We start from the raw sequence: 21,506 nt of genomic DNA, 5'->3' as shown, positions 1-21,506 counted from the left end.
GCTATCTTATGGAATTTGTACTTTACAATTAATAATAAACAGCTGGGGAAATCTATGAGACAGAACTACTATTAAGTCATTGAGTTAATAATAATTTGGCATAACATTTGTCACAAGCTCTTCAGAAAGACGCCAGACAAATGTGGTGTAACTTACAGTCTGGAAACCTGTAGGCCTACCTGAATATTTCTTTTATTAAAATTGCAATTTTGATATTCATATTATTAGTATCTTTAACTGCATACAAAGGGATCATTTTAAATAAATTTTTGCAGTCACGAAAATGTTACTCTGCCCACATTCATATCACTCTTCCTTTAAAACAAAACATAACTACTGTATGTGATGGAAGAAGGATGTCCCTCCTTGGTAGATTTAAAATCTGGCAACCTTGATACAGCGTCGTAAAATAACCCCCCCCCCAAAAAAAAACAGCGACTGGTAGCAATATGCAGGTTGTCGACAAAGTCTTTCCCTCATTACAACATTGAATTATACAAAATCTTGCAAAGTTACAAAGAATAGGTTTTGATGGAATATAAGGGTAGTTATGAAGTTTCCTTTACCATATTAGTAAACTTCTGTGCGCCGTTGGTGGCAAAAACTTTTCTTATCCTCATCACTAGAGCCCGGATGTTTAAGCATTTAGTTTGGCTAAAATAGGCAGGCATATAAGCACTAAAATAGTAAAATAGGCATTTATTATTCATGGCAACAGACAAAAAATATACAAATACTTAATAAATTATCCCATACGGTACTCACTTTCTTTGGTTGCATGTCACAACAAGATACTTTTTAAGTTGTCAACTGTCAAAATGAGCCGCCTGTCAGAGAGAACGTTTTTCATGGTGGAAAAAGATATTTCTACTGAAGTGATTGGAGCAAACTTAAAACAACTTATTTCAGAAGGACTGTCTCTACTTTCTTTCAGAGATCGGGAGAAACCGACTGTGTATTGTCTAAAAAAAAAGGGGTGTGAAAAAGGATTAGAGACTTCAAAGTACGCGTGACTTGTGCGTGCAAGCCATAACAGTAACGGGACCTGGAGACTTGCTGGTAAACCCCGAAGTGACCTGAGCACTGAGGTTTATACTGTTCAAACATCTTTGTTAAGTGACATAAAAGGTAGAATCTGTTGGGGAGGAAAGTTTACGACTTCTAGGAAACATGTACTGCTGGAGAATAAGATTTTCAGCAAATTTTTGTGTGAGGTTTTTTTTTATTGGGTTATTTTACGACGCTGTATCAACATCTAGGTTATTTAGCGTCTGAATGATATGAAGGTGAAATGAGTCCGGGGTCCAACACCGAAAGTTACCCAGCATTTGCTCGTATTGGGTTGAGGGAAAACCCCGGAAAAAACCTCAACCAGGTAACTTGCCCCGACCGGGATTCGAACCCGGGCCACCTGGTTTCGCAGCCAGACGCGCTGACCGTTACTCCACAGGTGTGAACTTGTGTGAGGTGAATAAATATATTTTAATTTGTACAACCGTTCTTTTTTGTTTTTTTTTTATATAATTTATGTACGGTTTATTTTAAATGCATTAAAAATACAGAAAATGTACAATAACGACGTAAAGAAAGCTAAAAAAGGTATTTAACCTTAAAATAGGCAATGGGAGCTAAACTAGGCAAAAAAGGCAAAATAAAATTTGTTCCTATCGTCCCCAAACGTGTGGAAACGTGTTTATCTCTAATAGGTCTTTCATACATACACTCAGTTTAAAAAAGACATTTTGCCTAACATCCGGGCTCTACTCATCACCAATGTCCTGACATCTGGCACACGTTATGGATAGACTTTGTCTATCACATAAACCCACAGGAATAAATCTAGAAAGGTTATGTCTGGGGATCTTGGTGGCCAGGATGTCGGACCATCACGTCCAATCCAGCTATCGGAAAATTTGAAGTTTAAATGTGGCGGCGCACCATATTGTTGAAATATCAGCCAAGGTTGAAACACTTCTACCTGAGGTGCTACAAAAAACTCCATCATATCCAGATACACTGCGAGTATTAGTGTCCTTGGCAAAAAAGAAGGGTCCAATGACTTTTTTATGTATGAGGGCGTACCACAGTTCACTTTTGAGCTATTCCTCTGCTGTTGAATTACGACAAAGGGTAAGTCAAGCTATTAACGTCATGCAAGTTATAACGTCATCTAATATTTTATAATCAATTACGTAGAAATCTACGTTGGCAGCCCTAATCAGAGAAGTGTGATGTTTAAAGGAACCTTACGTAAACATCTGGAACCAACAGTGAAAGGATTTCTGTCTTTAGTATGAGTTTAACAATCTGTAAGTGAAGAAATTCGCCTTGAACTGATCGTGCAGTGACGTGAATATTGTATTCTGCATAAATTAAGTACAGATTGTATTCGGAAAACGTATTAGGCCTACGTATCTTTCTCGTGTTAAATTTTATATTACTTCTTAACATATTTCAGCCTGTTATCGGTCATCTTCAGAACTTATTGTTGCTGGTCTTGGCGCCTTTTGTTTGTGTTTCCTGTGGGGGTATGTAGTGTAATGTGCAGTCAAAGAGTGTGTGTATTCCGAAATTGAGCTGTGTTGAGAATTTCATTTGGATGTATTTTTGTGTGTGTAGATATTTCGTGAGCATTTATAACTATGATGTCGCACCATCTACCCTTAAGTACTAAATATGATAACCTGTCACTGATAAATTCGACCTTTTTTACTGCTGATTTTATTCTTTTATGAACAAAGAATCCTGTTCCTAATTGGTGATTATTGTTTCCTTCCCCATAATACAACAAGTAATCTCCTATTTGTGATATGCCATTCCCATCTAACCTAACCTCTTGTACTCCTACGAAGTCTATTCTATATCTAGCTAGTTCTTTTGCTACTAATGTTACCCCTCCTGTTCTATAAAGACTAGTTACGTTCCAAGTGCCAAGTGTTTGAGAATAAGGTGCTTAGGAAAATATTTGGTGCTAAGCGGGATGAAGTTACAGGAGAATGGAGAAAGTTACACAACACAGAACTGTACGCATTGTATTCTTCACCTGACATAATTAGGAACATTAAATCCAGACGTTTGAGATGGGCAGGGCATGTAGCACGTATGGGCGAATCCAGAAATGCATATAGAGTGTTAGTTGGGAGACCGGAGGGAAAAAGACCTTTAGGGAGGCCGAGACGTAGATGGAAGGATAATATTAAAATGGATTTGAGGGAGGTGGGCTATGATGATAGAGACTGGATTAATCTTGCACAGGATAGGGACCGCTGGCGGGCTTATGTGAGGGAGGTAATGAACCTTCGGGTTCCTTAAAAGCCATTTGTAAGTAAGTAAGTAAGTAAGTAAGTAAGTAAGTAAGTAAGTAAGTAAGTAAGTAAGTAGATATTTCGTATTGTTCTAGTATATTTAGTGCGTCAAGATCAACAACAACCAGTTCTGAAGATGGCCGATAACAGGCTGAAACATGTTAACGAGGTAATGTAAAATTTAACACGAGAAAGACACATCATACGTTTTCCGAAGTGATATAGTGTTAAAAGTTGTGTAATCAAGCTGTATACAGATTGTAATTGAGTTTGAAATATAGTGAATGATGAAATGTTATGAGAAATTCGTTGACATGTGTTCTTAAATTCAGTGGAGTGATGTTTTAAAATTTATAATACATTATGGTAATTCGTCATTTAAAATAGAATTTGCTACTGCAGGTAATAACGCCATCTCGCCGAGAGAATAAACTTTGATTTAGTATGTAATAATAGCAGTTAGTTTAATCGTCTCTAAATTAAGGATACAACGAAACCTGCGACATGAGTAGCACAAAGAAAACTCAACTCTTCACTATGCGAAGAGGGTTGTAGACCACTCAATGACAGTGACCTTGATTGAATTTTTTTGAAGTTTTGTGGTAATGAGTAATGAGTCTCTTTTGTTGTCCCTAATAGGGCTTATATGACCAAGTAAATAGATCTGACATTAGAAACGAGATTTGCTCGTACAATCCGTGGACGCATCTCTCACCTTTTTCGTCTTGTTGGCCGCGTAGTTGTGGTCAGGTCGCGGGTTTTGTTTGACTCGCTCGTCGTAGTATGCCCACCTCTCGTAGGGCGCCACGATGTCACTGTCTCGACGATACGTTGCCGTCCAGTTGAACACGTCGTTGAACTTAACGTGTTGAGTGTGGTACGGACACTCTAGGAAGTACAGAATCCACACCTGAAACACACAAAAATGAGATATAAGCATAAACATATACCATGTTTTTAAATTGGCAGATTCTATCCTATCATAATTATTTTTAATATTTGTTCTTTTAATGGTGCTATTTAAACTGCGAGATTCCCTAGCGCTGATGGAATTTATGATAGCCGGATTGTACTGTACAGTACTTCGGAGATTTATTTATTTTTTATTTATTGAGTTATTTTACGACGCTGTATCAACATCTCAGGTTATTTAGCGTCTGAATGAAATGAAGGTGATAATGCCGGTGAAATGAGTCCGGGGTCCAGCACCGAAAGTTACTCAGCATTTCCTCGTATTTGGTTGAGGGAAAACCCCGGAAAAACCTCAACCAAGTAATTTTCCCCAACCGGGATTCGAACCCGGGCCACCTGGTTTCACGGCCAGATGCGCTGACCGGCGGAGATTTATGTCCGAGGAAACAATACGAAGACTGTGGTTATCGGAAGAAATGTTAAGAAGATAAAAGTGCGAATTCCAAATGAGGCAGTAGAGCAAGAGGACAGCTTCAAATACTTGGGGTGTACTATAAGCAGTAACATGAGCTGCTGCCAGGGAGTCAAAAGGAGGATAGCAATGGCACAGGAAGATTTTAATAGGAACAGGAACATTTGGAAAAAATACTAAGGAGGCCGAGACATAGATGGGAAGATAATATTAAAATGGATTTGAGGAAGGTGGGATATGATGATAGAGAATGGATTAATCTCGCTCAGGATAGGGACCAATGGCGGGCTTATGTGAGGGCGGCAATGAACCTGCGGGTTCCTTAAAAGCCAGTAAGTACCAAGGAAGAGACTAGTGAAGTGCTTTGTGTGGAGTGTGGCATTGTGTGGGGCAGAAACATGGACATTACGAAGAAGTGAAGAGAAGCGAACAGGAGCATTTGAAATGTAATTATGGGGAAGAATGAAGAGTGTGAAATGGACAGACAGAATAAGAAATTAAGCTTGCTGGAAAGAGTGAGTGAAAAAAGAATAATGCTGAAACTGATCAGCAAGAGAAAAAGAAATTGGCTGGGTCGCTGATTAAGAAGAAACCGCCTACTGAAGAATGCACTAAAAGGCATGGTGAAAAGGAAAAAAAGTTCGAGGCGAAAGAAGAAACAAGATGATAGACAACATTAAGATACAGGGTCATGTGAGGAGACTAAGAGTAAGGCAGAAAATAGGAAAGATTGGAAATGTTGGGTTTGCAGTGAAATACTTGCCTTTGGACAGAACACTATGAATGAATGAATGAATGAATGAATGAATGAATGAATGAATGAGTATTAGTGTAGTGAGTCCGCCTGTATGTGTCAGTGAATAGCGCGTAAATTTCTGTACCAAACGGACCTTATTTCCATTTCCGACAGTGGTGGAGATTTGTCACCATTCCACGGGACTGTGTGTTTAAAAACTGAACTTACCTAGGTTACAAGCAGGCTTAAGATACGGCCAAACGTCGCTACTTTTGCTGCGCAACTTTTGTACTGCAGCTGCAAAAGTTGCGTGTCGTGTTCACACGTAAGCCAAAAGTAGCGCGCTGCACGCTACTTTTCGTGCTGCGCAACCCGAGTGCAGCAAAAGTTGCAACTGGAGGTTGCGAGTCTGTTCACACGCAAGGCGCTACTTTTGCAGCCGCAGTCATGCTGCAGGTTTCCATCTCCGTGTTGACTTCTCAATATACATTTTGTGGTTATGTTCGCATTATTAAGAAACTCATGAGAAAGCTTACTTATCTATTATTTGCTTTTCTGTCCTAACTAGTATTCAGAAATTGGGATTATTTTTACTATAAAGCTTTTAAAAGTGCCTATATACTTAAATGATAACCAACAGCATATTCACGTAATCAATGTTGGCAACCCTCCTGTTTGAAACTACGCTACAGAAAATTAAAAAAGTGAATTATATCGTCAGAAAATATGCTCAGACTGTGTTGTGCATTTAATAACTGTTACACATAATTTATTTTCATCACATCTAACATTAAAATACATCCAAACAATAAACGTATCACTGGCACATTTGGAGCAGCAGGTTCGGCAGCCGCTACTTTTCGGGTTGCATCGTTGTTCACACGTCGCAGTACAAGAGTTGCGCAGTTTTTTGTACTGCAGCGCTGCAAAAGTAGCGACGTGTGACCGTACCTTTAGATTGGGAGGATAGCAAAGAACGTTTACTTTTTGTAGGAACATCCTGTCAAACAGGTATATGGTAGTAAGTACACACCCCCAACCCCTCTTGTTACTGATTGACAAGGTTTGCTCTAACATTTAAACTCAACGGAGGAAAGTTTCCTTCCGTATAAAAAGCAGTCTTAATGGTATGTAGCTACTCACGAAATGAATTTACTAAATAAAATGTATTTGCTTTATGTATAATTTGTTGCACTATTAAACTTTACACATCTAAGTACAATATTGTAGAAAATATGCTAGATTTAAAATAAAACTTAGCCTATACATTTTTAAATTCACTATTTCACTGTGAAAAAAAAATTTTGAAGTATACAAAACACTTGTAAAGAGGTCCTGAAGAAAATTGGCATGGTTTGGAAAGAGAGGAGGTTGTTCAGTAACCTTCGCATGAAACAACGAGTCAAAGTCAGGATAGGAGAAGAAATATCAGAAGGAAATGAAATAGGGAGAGGAGTACGACAAGGATGCCCTTTATCACTTACCCTGTTCAACATCTATTTGGAGGATTTAGTGAAGAACTGTTTTCAGAACATGGGAGGAGTGATAGTAGGAGAAAGAAGAATAAAGAGTGTAAGATTTGCTGATGATACGGCGTTGTTAACAGAAGAGAAGATGATACTACGGGATATGCTACTGGAGCTAAATGACAGCTGTGAGCAGTATGGGTTGAAGATAAATGCAAACAAGACGAAGAATATGGTCATAGGAAGAAAAATAAAAAAGGTAAACTTACGAATTATAAATGAGGTAGTAGAGCAAGTGGACAGCTTCAAATACTTGGGGTGTACGGGAGAAGAGTTTGGGGCAGAAGAAGATATCGGATGATAGACAACATTAAAATATTAAGAGTCCACTGCAAGAATGATGGATGTCACTTTTTTGTCGAAAATGAACCAAGACTGTCAATGCATAGCTTAAGACATATAGAATGTACGTAGAGAGTTATATGGCATTAACACTGATAGTCATTGTCCAGTAATGTTCGGAAAATCACAGTTAAGCTTTGAGCGCTAAGCATTTCAAACTTTCAATTGCTTCTCCTGAAAAATGTATTCCAAATGACATCCGTCATTCTTGCAGTGGACTCTTCATATATGGATCATATGAGGAGTTAAAGAGGAAGGCAGAAAATAGGAAAGACTGGAGAATGCTGGGTTTGAAGAGGAAAACTTGCCCTTGGACAGAACACTATGAATGAATGAGTCTAATCCAGACGAAGAAGAAGAAGAAGAAGAATACGGTCTAATGTGTGACTCCCTTGCTATGGAGTGAGCACGACACGTCTATACGTAAGTGAAAACTGACAATCGACAGACAACGGTTTAATAATCGAAATTTAACGTGGACGAGAAATGCTTGATGAATTTTATGTAAAACGTTCCCATTAAACGAAAAGCTTTTCCATGTACTGCACGGAACGGAACCTCGACTTTATTTCCTTCGTATGATTACAACAACAACAACAATAATAATAATAATAATAATAATAATAATAATAATAATAATAATAATAACAACAATAACAATAATAATAACAATAACAACAATAACAGTAACAATAACAATAACAATAATAATAAGAACAATAACAATAATAATAATAATTTTATGTTTATTTTTATTTTATTTATTTATTTATATTTAATGTGCTGTACAACAGCCAGTGGCCAATTACAGTTCAGCACAAAGAACATAACAAAAACATAATACAAAAATAATATTATTACACATAAATACAATTACAATTAATGACAATAATGACGATGAAAGGATAAATAATGAATGAGTTTAAAATACATAATAATAATAATAATAATAATAATAATAATAATAATAATAATAATAATAATAATAATAATAATAATAATAATAATAATAATAATCTGTGGCGTTACAGCCCGTGAAGGACCTAGACCAACCAGCCGGCTGCCGGCCTCAAGCCCACATGCCGAAGCAGAGGTAGACGATCATCCAACCAGAATGGAAGTATCGTGTGGTTAGCACGATGATCCCCCCAGCCGTTATAGCTGGTATTCGCAACCGGATTTCGCTACCTATCGTAGTTCTCCAAATGCATCACGATGCTGGGTGGGCACCGGTCTTATACACTGGCCAAAATTTCATGAGAAAATTTCTTCCCCCATGAGGACTCGAACCAGCGCGCATTCCGTAACGCGAGTCCTAGGCGGGATGCCTTAGACCACGACGCCACGGCGCGGGACGTATGATTCCAAGACTGTTAAAAAAAATCCGTCGCTTCAGCGGGGTTTGATCCTACGAACTCTGGAAAAGCTGAGGACGACGACTGATTTTGCAGGAACACGGCATAGAGCTTCTCTGAAATGTCTCTCCATTTCAAAGAGAAAGGTTATGAGCGAGACGTACAACTGTGACAGTTCCGCCCGCATTTGTGTGTATCGCGGAGGTGTCAGGTTCCCTGTCAATTTGCATGTCTGATGCTCTGAGAACTGTCTGGATTTTGCTGTGTTTCTAAGACCGTGCCAGGAACTACTCAGAATGCAACCATGACGCTCTCAACTACTCGTACATTCCTGATGTCACATCAGATTTGGAGAATTCGCCTTGAAATAACACGGTACGGCGCCCCCTGCAGCAGCTCAGTGCTAGAGCGTGGACTTATTCTCCAAACTCAGGTTCAATCAGCGGTGGTTCCTCTATATGAGCACAGGAGCACGTGAATACCTTAAAAACCAACAATAATCGTACGTATTACCGTATTAATATTATTACATCTATTACTTTTCAATGTGCAATGACGTTCCTACATTTTTCGTCTCGAGAGAATGTCCCGTTTGTGTGGTGTGTGTCTTTAAATCTCCATTGGACACGTTGACAGCAGCTCACACAATTTTTCTCTAGCAGGGTGGAATAGCCTGAGGCTATTGCATTGCATTTCATATTGCATTTCTCCACTCCTGTCTATCTTGCGTCTCGTTTTCAAAATTTATCCACCCATCATAACCTAGACACACGATCACAACACTCCTCAATATTATCCATTCCCTCCCACCGAACATCCTCATATTCATCTTCTTTCACTGTGGCTGTTCCTCGACTTTGGAATTCCCTACCGAGTAATGTCAGGGACTGTCAGACATCAAATCAATTTAAGAATAGGCTAAGGAGATATTTTTCTAACAATTCTTGTTAAGAATAATAGCTGTTTCAGGTTTCTCAATGTTTAATGGTTTTATATATATCACAGATAAATATCTAAATTATCTCATTATTATTATTATTACTATTATTTTTATCATTATTATTATAACTATTTCTTACCAGTGTTTATTATTGTCACACTAACATTAGTTATCCAATTTTCATTATTTACTTTCATGTTGTTTTATGATCTAGATATTAATGTAATAACTATGTAAGCAAATGTATTTAATTAGAATTAGAATCTGGCTGGGCGGAAGAGAAGACCTACTGGCCTTAGCTCTGCCAGATTAAATAAATAAATTATTGTTATTATTATTATTTTCTGGTTTGTTACAATGGTTACAATAGCTCTGCTCGCAAAGGTCTGAACGTGCTAGTGACAGAGAAACAGAGATGCTCCATCTCTCTTGGGGCTGGCATCGTGTTCTCTTGTCCCTCTTTCCTCGTTTTCTCGCTTTATTTTTTCTTTTCAAAATACCGTTACGCGCGGGGGCTGATTCTGTTGTCTCTTGTTCAGCAAAGTAAGGGAAATACAAGCTGCAATGGTGCGTATTGAAAGTTGAAACAGTAACACTTGATGTTTGGAGACGGGCGTGAGTGAAATTGTATGTTAAATTAAAAGAGGATTAAAACATTCCTCCGCACCATGACAGAAGACCGATTAAGTACATTGGCTATGTTGGCAGTGGAAAAAAAAAACTTGTTAACGACAGTAGAGAATTCAAGAATAAGTTATTGATAAGTTTGCATCTCTCAAAACTAGGCGCATGGAGTTTCTCTACAAATAAATCCAGATCTTCAACACCATCTACAACAGCAGTGAAGGTGAGTCCTATGAATTAATTTTACTCTACTCTTATTTAATGGTTTTAATTTTGGTTTATATGCGTTGATTTGGTACATGCATGTTAGAACTGGTTTATCTCTGACGTGTTGACTCAGCTATACGAGAATATATCAGTGTGTTCATTACTCATTTTTTTGTGAACACCCATCCAAGAAAGGCACGAGCCGCCACTGGGTTCAATACCTAACATTGACAGGAATCATATCATTCATATTTTGGTGAACAATGTCGGAGGTCGAGTGTTTTTCTAGGGATTCTTCCATTTCCTTCAACTATGCACAATTCACTTCAACGACATTATTTCCTAATTCAATAGTTACTAATTGGTGGTCCGCGGACACTCCGGAGATCCATGTAAGCCACCCACAAGTTCCGAGGCACTATTCACAATGATAAACTTCTTTTTGTTGTTGCTGCTGCTGCTACTACACCAAGGACTAGGCTCTCTGGCCTGTTCAATCGCAGGAAAGGTCTCCTTCCCATCTTGTTCTAAATCAGGCCTGCACAAGGTTTGCGCTCTCCGAGCCGGCTCACAGCTCATGAGCGGATTGCAGATATTAGTTGCGCTCTGTATAAGGATGGACTGGAAGAAGGGGTGATCTCGTACAAAATAAACACAAAAGGAAGTACTATTACGAGTGTTTATGAAATGAATTCCCGTTCAGTGTTTGCAAAACTATCTTGGACTATTATTAATTAATAAAGAAATATTTACTTTACAGAAGTAATAGAAATTCTATAGCTACTTAAATGTACAATATCATTTTGTTATATTTTTATTTATCAGTACATCAAAATGTGGTTTTATGCTGTTGGTAGCTGAAAGGAACAGTAGCCTACTGAACATAATGAAACATCAGTTACAGATGTTCGATGTCTGCCTTTATTAAAGTTGATTATAGAAAACAGTTGCTCACAAATATAAATGTTGAGCCAAACATAGCAATCATTTTCACAGCCAGCCTGTGTAGTCGTGGATATTATTGCTAATGTTTTGTCTTGTAAAACTCAACCAGGCTAGTAGTATTATTCAAACGATCTTTAGCCCTTAGGTCACATTGAAGATCAATAAGTTCGAGCTGTAAATCGTTAAATGTTAAATATTATGTTGTCTTTTAGATTCTTCCATACTGTATTGTAGCAGTAGGTAAGCAACGTGAAACAGTTACTGAGAATAGGCCTACACACTGCACTCCACTAGATAGCTGAGTGGTCGTTTCCCTCTTCTCTACCTACAGCAAGTCTATGTCATTCTGACGTATCTTCCTCTCCGTTTCGGCGAGCGGTAAAAACCGCTCTCCCGCTCCGAGCGTTGAGCGCTGTTTGTGCAGGCTTGATCTAGGGGTATTGGAAGATTTAGATTCTAAATCTTCCAATACCTCTAGATCCTCATAGTTAGTAGTTCAGCAGCGTGTTTGAGAGTCTATTTTCATCCATCCTTCATAGGGTGACCAGATAGAAAAAGAGGACACAAAGCTTAAAAAAGGTGGACATTGTTCGAAAAAAAAAGGACAGAAAATATATACTTAGATTTAGGCTTAGGCTTATATTATACAAAATTACGTCAATATCTATTTTCTTACAAAATATTTACAGTACAGTCGGCCTGGGTAGCGTAGTCGGTACAGCGCTGGCCTTCTGTGCTCGAGGTTGCGGTTCGATCCCGGCCCAGGTCGATGGTATTTATGTGTGTTTAAATGCAACAGACTCATGTCAGTAGAGTTACTGTCATGTAAAAGAACTCCTGAGGGACAAAATTCCGGCACACCGATATATATATGTATGAATATACTGTATATACGCATGGTGATTCAGGAGGAATTACCGTCCCTTACGGAACTTATTTCCGAAGACATTCTGAGCAAAAATGTCATATAAACATGTGTCCTAGTCTCAATATTTTCAGAGTTACACTAATTTGATGTTGTTTGTAAAATACCATTATTCTTAAGTTTTAAGGGTAAAAAAATATTACAGATAAACAATGAACTATTCAGGAGTATCATTTATTTCATTAGCTAGTATTCTGAAGCTAAAAAAATGTTGTGAATTCCATGCCATAGAATGTTTTTTTAGATTTTTAAGTACAAAATTACATTTTCTTACGCATTTATCACAATAAATTGTTACAAATCACGCCACTCTTGCAAATTCTTCAAGACTGTACATTAAGATGCATAATTAAACAATAAAAAATCAAGTTCTTAAAGTCGTATGATTTGTAACAATTTTTGTGATAAGTGCGTAAGAATGATGTCATTTTTAGTTAAAAATTGAAAAACAAAATCTGTACAAAAGAACTGACAACATATTTTTAGCTTCAAAACACTAGCTAATTAATCTAAATAGTTCATTCTCTATTTGTAATTTTCTATTACCTTTAAAACTAAAGAAAAAGGGTATTTTACAAACAATTTCAATTTAATGTAACTTTGAAAATATTGAGATTAGGACAAATGATTATATGACATTTTTTTGTTCAGAACGTCTTAGGAAATTAGTCCCTTAAGTGACGGTAAACCTCGTGAATCACTCTGTATATAAATGTTAATAAAACAGTAAGCGATAGCGACAGACATGTTTAATCTCATATCTCCTTAATCTGACATCACAGATCAAAGTTCCCTATCTTAAAATATTCTGTAGAGCATCCGCTATTTCCTGTTTAATTTTTCACGATTTTATTGAATCACTCTGTATGTCAAAAACTTAAAAAATATGCAATAATAGCGTACATGTAAATATTCAAATATAAACAGTATAATATTTTACATATAGAAACGGAAGGACGTAAAACGCAATTAGCTTCCAGTTTCCACATCATATGTAAAAGCAAACTAAACATGCATTTGCATACAAACCCGATGATCCGACGCCTGAATATTACGGTTGCATAGCCGTTACGAACACTTTGCCAGCGTGCAATGAATGCAGTCTGAAATGAAATGTAACAACCCCTGGACTGCTGGGTACAGTTACAACAACATACAAGAAATGTGTGCGTATGATTGGACAGGTATGTCTGTGGTTAAGGAAAGAATACGTGTACAAAACGCTTTACTGTACAAGATTTAATAATAGCCATTGGAAAGTATAGGCCTAACGCATTTATTCATTTCGTGATAATAAAATAATCTATAATCTTTTAGTCCTTTGATTTTCATTGTATTTGTAAATTTAATATTAATTGCAATTATAATTGTAATTGTATTCTTAATATTGTAGTTGTAATCCCCTGGTAGAGGGGAACAGGCGGCCTGATGGCCTTATCTCTAAGAGGTTAAATAAATAAATAAATAAATAAATAAATAAATAAATAAATAAATAAATAAATAAATAAATAAATAAATAAATAAATAGATAGATAGATATAGATAGATATAGATAGAGAGATATAGAGATATAGAGATAGATAGATAGATAGATAGATAGATAGATAGATAGATAGATAGATAGATAGATAGATAGATAGATAGATAGATAGATAGATAGATAGATAGATAGATAGATAGATAGATAGATAGATAGATAGATAGATAGACGGACAGATATAGATAGATAGATAGACGGACAGATATAAATAGATAGATAGATAGATAGATAGATAGATAGATAGATAGATAGATAGATAGATAGATAGATAGATAGATAGATAGATAGATAGATAGATAGATAGATAGATAGATAGATAGATAGATAGATAGATAGATAGATAGATAGATAGATAGATAGATAGATAGATAGATAGATAGATAGATAGATAGATAGATATAGATAGATAGATATAGATAGATAGATATAGATAGATATAGATAGATAGATATAGATAGATAGATATAGATAGATAGATAGATAGATAGATAGATAGATAGATAGATAGATAGATAGATAGATAGATAGATAGATAGATAGATAGATAGATAGATAGATAGATAGATAGATAGATAGATAGATAGATAGATAGATAGATAGATAGATAGATAGATAGATAGATAGATAGATAGATAGATAGATAGATAGATAGATAGATAGATAGATAGATAGATAGATAGATAGATAGATAGATAGATAGATAGATAGATAGATAGATAGATAGATAGATAGATAGATAGATAGATAGATAGATAGATAGATAGATAGATAGATAGATAGATAGATAGATAGATAGATAGATAGATAGATAGATAGATAGATAGATAGATAGATAGATAGATAGATAGATAGATAGATAGATAGATAGATAGATAGATAGATAGATAGATAGATAGATAGATAGATAGATAGATAGATAGATAGATAGATAGATAGATAGATAGATAGATAGATAGACAGATAGATATGATTTTAGAAGACTTTTCGCATGTGTAACGCAGTTCACTATTAATGTATTACAGTCTTCAATTCTCTGGCCAAGTATCTTAAATCTTCTCAGCGGGAAAAGTTTAGAACAAAATTAAGAAAACTTTTCTATATTGACACCTTCTTCAAAAATAAACAGTAAGGTCTCTAGATGTCGCTGTCGAACAGCTCTTAGTAAGGCCCTGTCATCCCATTCCATTAATGTCCGCCATCGGTTGCTGTTGTCAAGCAGAATGTTCTCCGGAAGTTATCGAAATATCTGTTTTGGAAACTTATTTTATAAAATATATAAATTTAAACACAAATTCCTTCCACAACCCAACCATAGCGCAATGTAAACAAACCTAAAAGTTGGCGCAAACATGGCAGCGTGCGAAGACCTGGCTTATCGACGGACTTTGACAAACAGGAACAACTGCTGCTCTCTGGTGAGAGAGTCACGAGACTAAGCGGTACGTTCAAACCAACACCACTAGAATGACGAGAGTCTTCTGAATTGCGTAAACTCAAATCAGGCGTTACAACATCGAATAATTTAAGTCCCTCAAGAAGTAAATAAGCGTTTCCGATTCTTGCTTTATGTTTTGAAATTGTTTTTATTTCTAAATGATTGATTGAATGGCAAACTTACTAGTGTTAAATTATATAAGCACGTGTGGCTTACAGCTGTTTCGGTGTATCCTTCACACCATCGTCAGCACCTACTAGATCCCTGCGTCATCTCTACATCGCTGCCAGTTGTAGAGGTGCGTTTGTGTGTTGAAAAGTGAAGTCGAATAGTGTGTGTGTTCTGAAATTGATCTGTGTGTTGAGAATTTGATTAGGTGTGTTTTACTGTGTCTGTATATTTCATATTGTTCTAGTGTGTTGAGTTTTTGGTTTTTGGGTTGTATGTGTAAGATTTCACACATAACTAATGCTAACCATACATACAATAACATAAATACAGACGTGGAAATCCTACACATCCAACCCAAAAACCAAAAACTCAACACACTAGAACAATATGAAATATACAGACAGACTAAAACACACCCTAATCAAATTCTCAATATACAGATCAATTTCAGAACACACATACTATTCGACTCCACTTTTCAACACGCAAACGCACCCCCTACAACAGGCAGCGATGTCGAGATGACGCCGGGATCTAGTAGGCTCTGATGTTGGTGTGAAGGATACACCGAAACAGCTGTAAGCCACACGTGCTTATATAATTTAATACTAGTAAGTTTGCCATTCAATCAATCATTTATATTTAAGTGTTAAAAGTAGTGTGCCCAAGATTCAAGATGTTTATTTCTGTCTGTCCTATCATTCCTCAAAGTTATTAAAAGTTATTTTTCCCCACCCTGTAGATGTCCTCATTCTAAGGTAAGGAACGGTTATCTCCCGAGACCACATACTTTTACTTGGACTGACAATTTCGTCACAGGCTATGTAACATTCTTATGCAGAGCATTACGTAAGAAACGTTTTCTTTCACTCGCGACGAATTTCCATTCGCCAGGGACAAGAAGATAAATGTACTGTTTTACAACCGTTATCATAGGTTTTACAGATCTTTACAAAGATAAGATTATAGACTTAAAGGAGGTGTTTCACAAAAATAGACATTCATTTGAAATTTAAAGCTTGAATCACTTCGCATATTAATATGCACATTGTTTTACAAGGCTCAATCATTTAAGTTCTTGTTTTTACTGTTATGTATATATACGAGTATGAACATTATTACACTCATGTAGACCCTACCGTTATCTCTTTTAGTCTGGAAATAAAAACACTATAGAGACTAATAATTGAAGAGTCCACTGCAAGAATGAGGGATGTCATTTGGAACACATTTTGCAGGAGAAGCAATTGAAAGTTTGAAATGCTTAGCGCTCAAAGCTTAACTGTGATTTTCCGATCATTACTGGACAATGACTATCAGTGTTAATGCCATATAACTCTCTATGTACATTCTATATGTCTTAAGCTATGCATTGACAGTCTTGGTTCATTTTCGACAAGAAAGTGACATCCATCATTCTTGCAGTTGACTCTTCAATTGAAAAGTACTGGGTAGGCCTTCTCCAATAAAATATGCCTGTTTTTAGTGTTTTATGTTTCGCAAAGTTGGTACAATATTTTTCTTTCTTTTCTGGTAACACTGCGTAACAAATTTTAACTTTTTTTTTTTTTTTTTTTTTGCGCTGGGCATGTGATACATGTTTTCTATATAATTTGAGCCTCCTGAATACGAATATGACAATAAAAACAGTTGTTGGCTACGTTTTTTGAGAAATTTTCGAATTTATATCTATTCAAAATACTACTTTATATAATGACCCGAACTGATGGAACATTTTGCTTGTTATTTTTGAATTCAGGAGGTCCAAATTAGTAAGAATTTGTTAGTTTTATGTCTGGCGCAAAATGACTGTTGACCAGTGTAGTTATTTTACAAGCTTGGGAGAATATTTCACAATGGTTTTAACTACGCCATAGAGGATTAATAACTATTTATGTATGAAACGAGGTAAGTAGTTTTTACTTGTTGAGGATCGTTCGGACGGCAATTAAGTAGTCCAACGCTGGGTTGCAAGAAAGCAGACCTATAAATGATGTATTCCTCCATTAGTTAGTGGATCTTTAAAGTTAGTCGATTATCGGGTTACAGAAGAGTTCTTATATTAGTCATTCTTTCAATGTGACCTATCCATCGTAGTCTGTGATATTATAAATCGGACAGTATCTTCGTTTTCGAGAATTTCATTATTTCTCTCTTGTTCCTTATCCTTCACTCTACTCCCCGTTGTCCCATATTGCACCATAAATTCTTATTATTAGGGCTAGGATTTTGATGACCTATAAATCATGAAGAAATGTCCTAAAAACAATGCATTTATTACCTAAAAATCTTTCAAAAATGCCCTTAAAAATACCCTAAAAATTGATCTTACATAATTGGCTTAGTAGGAAAAGAGGTTTTGTACTACTTAATATTTAGACTAGTAATTAAATTAAATTTTACATAATTTTTTCTAAGTAGTACGCTTTAATTATTTTACCTGATGTAGTTTCCTTGTATGATCGTTCACCTCTGCGTCGGCATGTGGACATGAGATCAGCAGTCAGCTGGTCGATCTTGGTCCTTCATGGGCTGTACTTTACTTTTAGTTTCCATGTAGTCTACCACAAGGCCACTCTTATTCGGAATTAGCAGGTACAGAGGAGTCTATATTGACGGGGTGGTTGGACTGATCCATTACATGGGGTGTACTACGTTAAAATGGATATATTTGTGTAGAAAAACGATTAAAATATTATACAAAATAATGGGTATTAATGAACAAAATATGTAAAGAAAATATCAAAGGAAATAAACATTATTTTACATTAATAATGGGGATTTATGGCCAAAATTAAATTAAAATGCCTATAAAATGACCGAATAAAGCAAAAGATGCTCTTATGAGTTGAAACAGGCAAAAAATGCAAAACAATGCCCTAACAAATATGTTTTAAAACACCCAGTTTATCACATAACATATAAATACTAAAGCAGCAATATTTCTGGCTTACTAGAAAAAAGATGCAATTTCATCAAAATCCTAGCCCTACTCATTATTCTCCTTTCAAACACTGGAAGTTTATTACAACCACTACTCAGCAAGTTCCATGTCTCAGAACCGCTACTACCGATCTAATCAAGGCCTTGTAGATTCGTAGTTTAGTTTTGCGAGGTAATAGCCAAGATTTAATTAATTTCAAATTAGCATAATAAACTCTATTTCCTTTAATAATTCTCTTGTTTATTTCTTCACTCACTTTGTTATTACTATTAACTACGGCACTCAGATATTCAAAATTATCAATATTTTCGAATGTATAGTAATCTATTATTAAATTATTAACATTTCTTCTCATTTAACCTTTTATTACGTAAATATACTTAGTTTTAGTCTCATTAATTTCTAGGCCCATCTCTTTTACTTTTTTCTCTATTTCTATAAACATCGACGAGAACAGTGAGGGACAGACAGGCATGGAAAAGACTGGAAGAAATTACGAACACTATGTAAACTGTGTATAATTTTGTATTGCTTGGACATAGTTCTTTTTGTGTGTGTGTTAGTTTGGATAGTCTGAGTACCTGTTTAGTTGGTATAGTTAATGTATTTTGTTAGTATAATTTTTATGTTTAATTGTATGGTTTTTGTGTGTTGAGATTAGATAGCTTATGTGTTTATACTATAATTTATATGCGCAGTTTGTATAGCTCTTCTGTGTTAAGACTATAATATATGTATTTTTGTGTGTTTAGTTTGTGTGTGAGTTAAGAGTGTATAATTGTAAAATTTGTTGTGTGTTTAGTGTGGATAGTTGTGTGTTCGGACTATAATTTATGTGTTCAGTTTGTATATTTTTTTGTGGGTGTTTAGTTTGTATAATTTATGTGTTTAGTCTGTATGGTTTTTCGTGTTAGTTTATATAGTTTGTTTACGTGTTTAGTTTTTGTAAGTGTAGCGCAAGCTCTCTTGGACTAGCTCCCAAAGTGTAGTAGACTTTCAGCTCACCCTACACTAATGTAGGAGGCAGTTGCCCTTAAGGTACGGTCACACGTCGCTACTTTTGCAGCGCTGCAGTACAAAAAACTGCGCAACTCTCTTACTGCGACGTGTGAACAACGGTGCAACCCGAAAAGTAGTGGCTGCCGAACCTGCTGCTCGCTACTTTTCCATGCTGCGCGCAGCTTAAAAGTAGCGACGTGTAAACAGGGCTCTCAGGGTTGCAGCCGCAGCATTTTTGATATCGGTTTTTTTTGAAACTTTTGCTGCGGTTGCAACCAGTGTTACCACCCAAATGTGCCAATGATACTTTTATTGTTTGGATATATTTTAATGTTAAATGTGATGAAAATAAATTATATGTAACAGTTATTAAATACACAACACAGTCTGAGCATAATTGCTGACGATATAATTCATTTTAAAAATTTTCCGTAGCGTAGTTCCAATCAGAAGGTTGCCAACATTAATTACGTGAATATACTGTTGGTTATCATTTAAGTATATATGGGTGTTTTTAAAAACTTTATAGTAAAAATAATGTCAATTTCTGAATACTAGATACGACAGAAAAGCAAATAATAGATAAGGAAGCTTTCGCATGAGTTTCTTAATAATGCGAACATAACCACAAAATGTGTATTGAGAAGTCAACACGGAGATGGAAACCTGCAGCATGACTGCGGCTGCAAAAATAGCGCCTTGTGTGTGAACAGACTCGCAACCTCCAGTTGCAACTTTTGCTGCACTCGGGTTGCGTAGCAAGAAAAATAGCGTGCAGCGTGCTAATTTTGGCTTACATGTGAACACGATACGCAACTTTTGCAGCTGCAGTTACAAAAGTTGCGCTGCAAAAGTAGCGATGTGTGACCGTACCTTTATGGGATTTCAGGCATTTCATATTTCATAATAAGAAATGGTCTGTTTTGAAGCAAACTTATTGAAATAAAGACTGAAGAGTTGGTTATTGGATATTCCAGAAGTACAATGCAATGTGTTGTAACAATTAAATGCCCTAATCGCGTGCCCGAACCTGTTTCCGCAGCTATGATGACTATCGCCATATTTGGGTCATTCATCGAGGACAGGTGACAGACGGGGAACAACATGTGGCAGTGGGAGGGTTTGTGGGCGACTGGCAGGCAGTAGTAGGTAAGCGATAAGCCCGCTTTCCTCGTCGACATTGAACGGCTTTCGATACACAATAAAGAAAGCAAGTCATAGACAGTATGAAACGTGATACTCGGCAATATGTGCGTACAGTTTTTTACAGCTTAAACTGGTCAGATATTTAATCGAGAATTCTTACTGTGTAGGTTTGAACCAGTGGCATATCGAAAAATAATCCAGGGGCTCTTTCGCAATTATCTGTTGGGATAGTTTTTCACTTACAGATGAACAGACACATCTAAGGCCGCTCTTCTATAGCCTAAGTCTTCATTTCTTTGTCTTATTTTATTGGGGATCATCAGTGTGGCTTTAGGCGTAATAAATCAACTATTGACCAGATATTTTGTATTCGACAGATAATGGAGAAAAAATGGGAGTATAAGGGTACAGTGCATCAGTTATTCATAGATTTCAAAAAGGCATATGACTCGGTTAAGAGAGAAGTTTTATATGATATTCTTATTGAATTTGGTATTCCCAAGAAACTAGTTCGATTAATTAAAATGTGTCTCAGTGAAACGTACAGCAGAGTTCGTATAGGTCAGTTTCTGTCAGATGCGTTTCCAATTCACTGTGGGCTAAAGCAAAGAGATGCACTATCACCTTTACTTTTTTAACTTTGCTCTAGAGTATGCCATTAGGAAAGTCCAGAATAACAGAGAGGGTTTGGAATTGAACGGGTTACATCAGCTGCTTGTCTATGCGGATGACGTGAATATGTTAGGAGAAAATCCACAAATGATTAGGGAAAACACGGGAATTTTACTGCAAGCAAGTAAAGAGATAGGTTTGGAAGTAAATCCCGAAAAGACAAAGTATATGATTATGTCTCGTGACGAGAATATTGTACGAAATGGAAAAATAAAAATTGGAAATTTATCTTTTGAAGAGGTGGAGAAGTTCAAATATCTGGGAGTAACAGTAACAAATATAAATGATACTCGGGAGGAAATTAAACACA

At 36.2% G+C, this 21,506-nt stretch overlaps 1 protein-coding gene across 4 annotated transcripts in view; it reads right to left on the bottom strand.

Annotated features, from left to right (window-relative positions):
- FucTA (glycoprotein 3-alpha-L-fucosyltransferase A) overlaps positions 1–21,506 on the bottom strand; it is a 667,380-nt gene that overhangs the window by 21,280 nt on the left and 624,594 nt on the right. For all 4 annotated transcript variants that reach the window (XM_069829292.1, XM_069829294.1, XM_069829290.1 and 1 more), the window contains one exon: positions 4,021–4,215. In XM_069829292.1, the coding sequence (XP_069685393.1) occupies positions 4,021–4,215 (195 nt within the window). The remainder of the gene's footprint in view (positions 1–4,020; positions 4,216–21,506) is intronic.

This window comes from Periplaneta americana, chromosome 6 (assembly GCF_040183065.1).
Source record: "Periplaneta americana isolate PAMFEO1 chromosome 6, P.americana_PAMFEO1_priV1, whole genome shotgun sequence".
In the NCBI taxonomy this organism is placed as follows: Eukaryota; Metazoa; Arthropoda; class Insecta; order Blattodea; family Blattidae; genus Periplaneta; species Periplaneta americana.
This window is presented reverse-complemented; position numbering and strand designations above follow the sequence as displayed.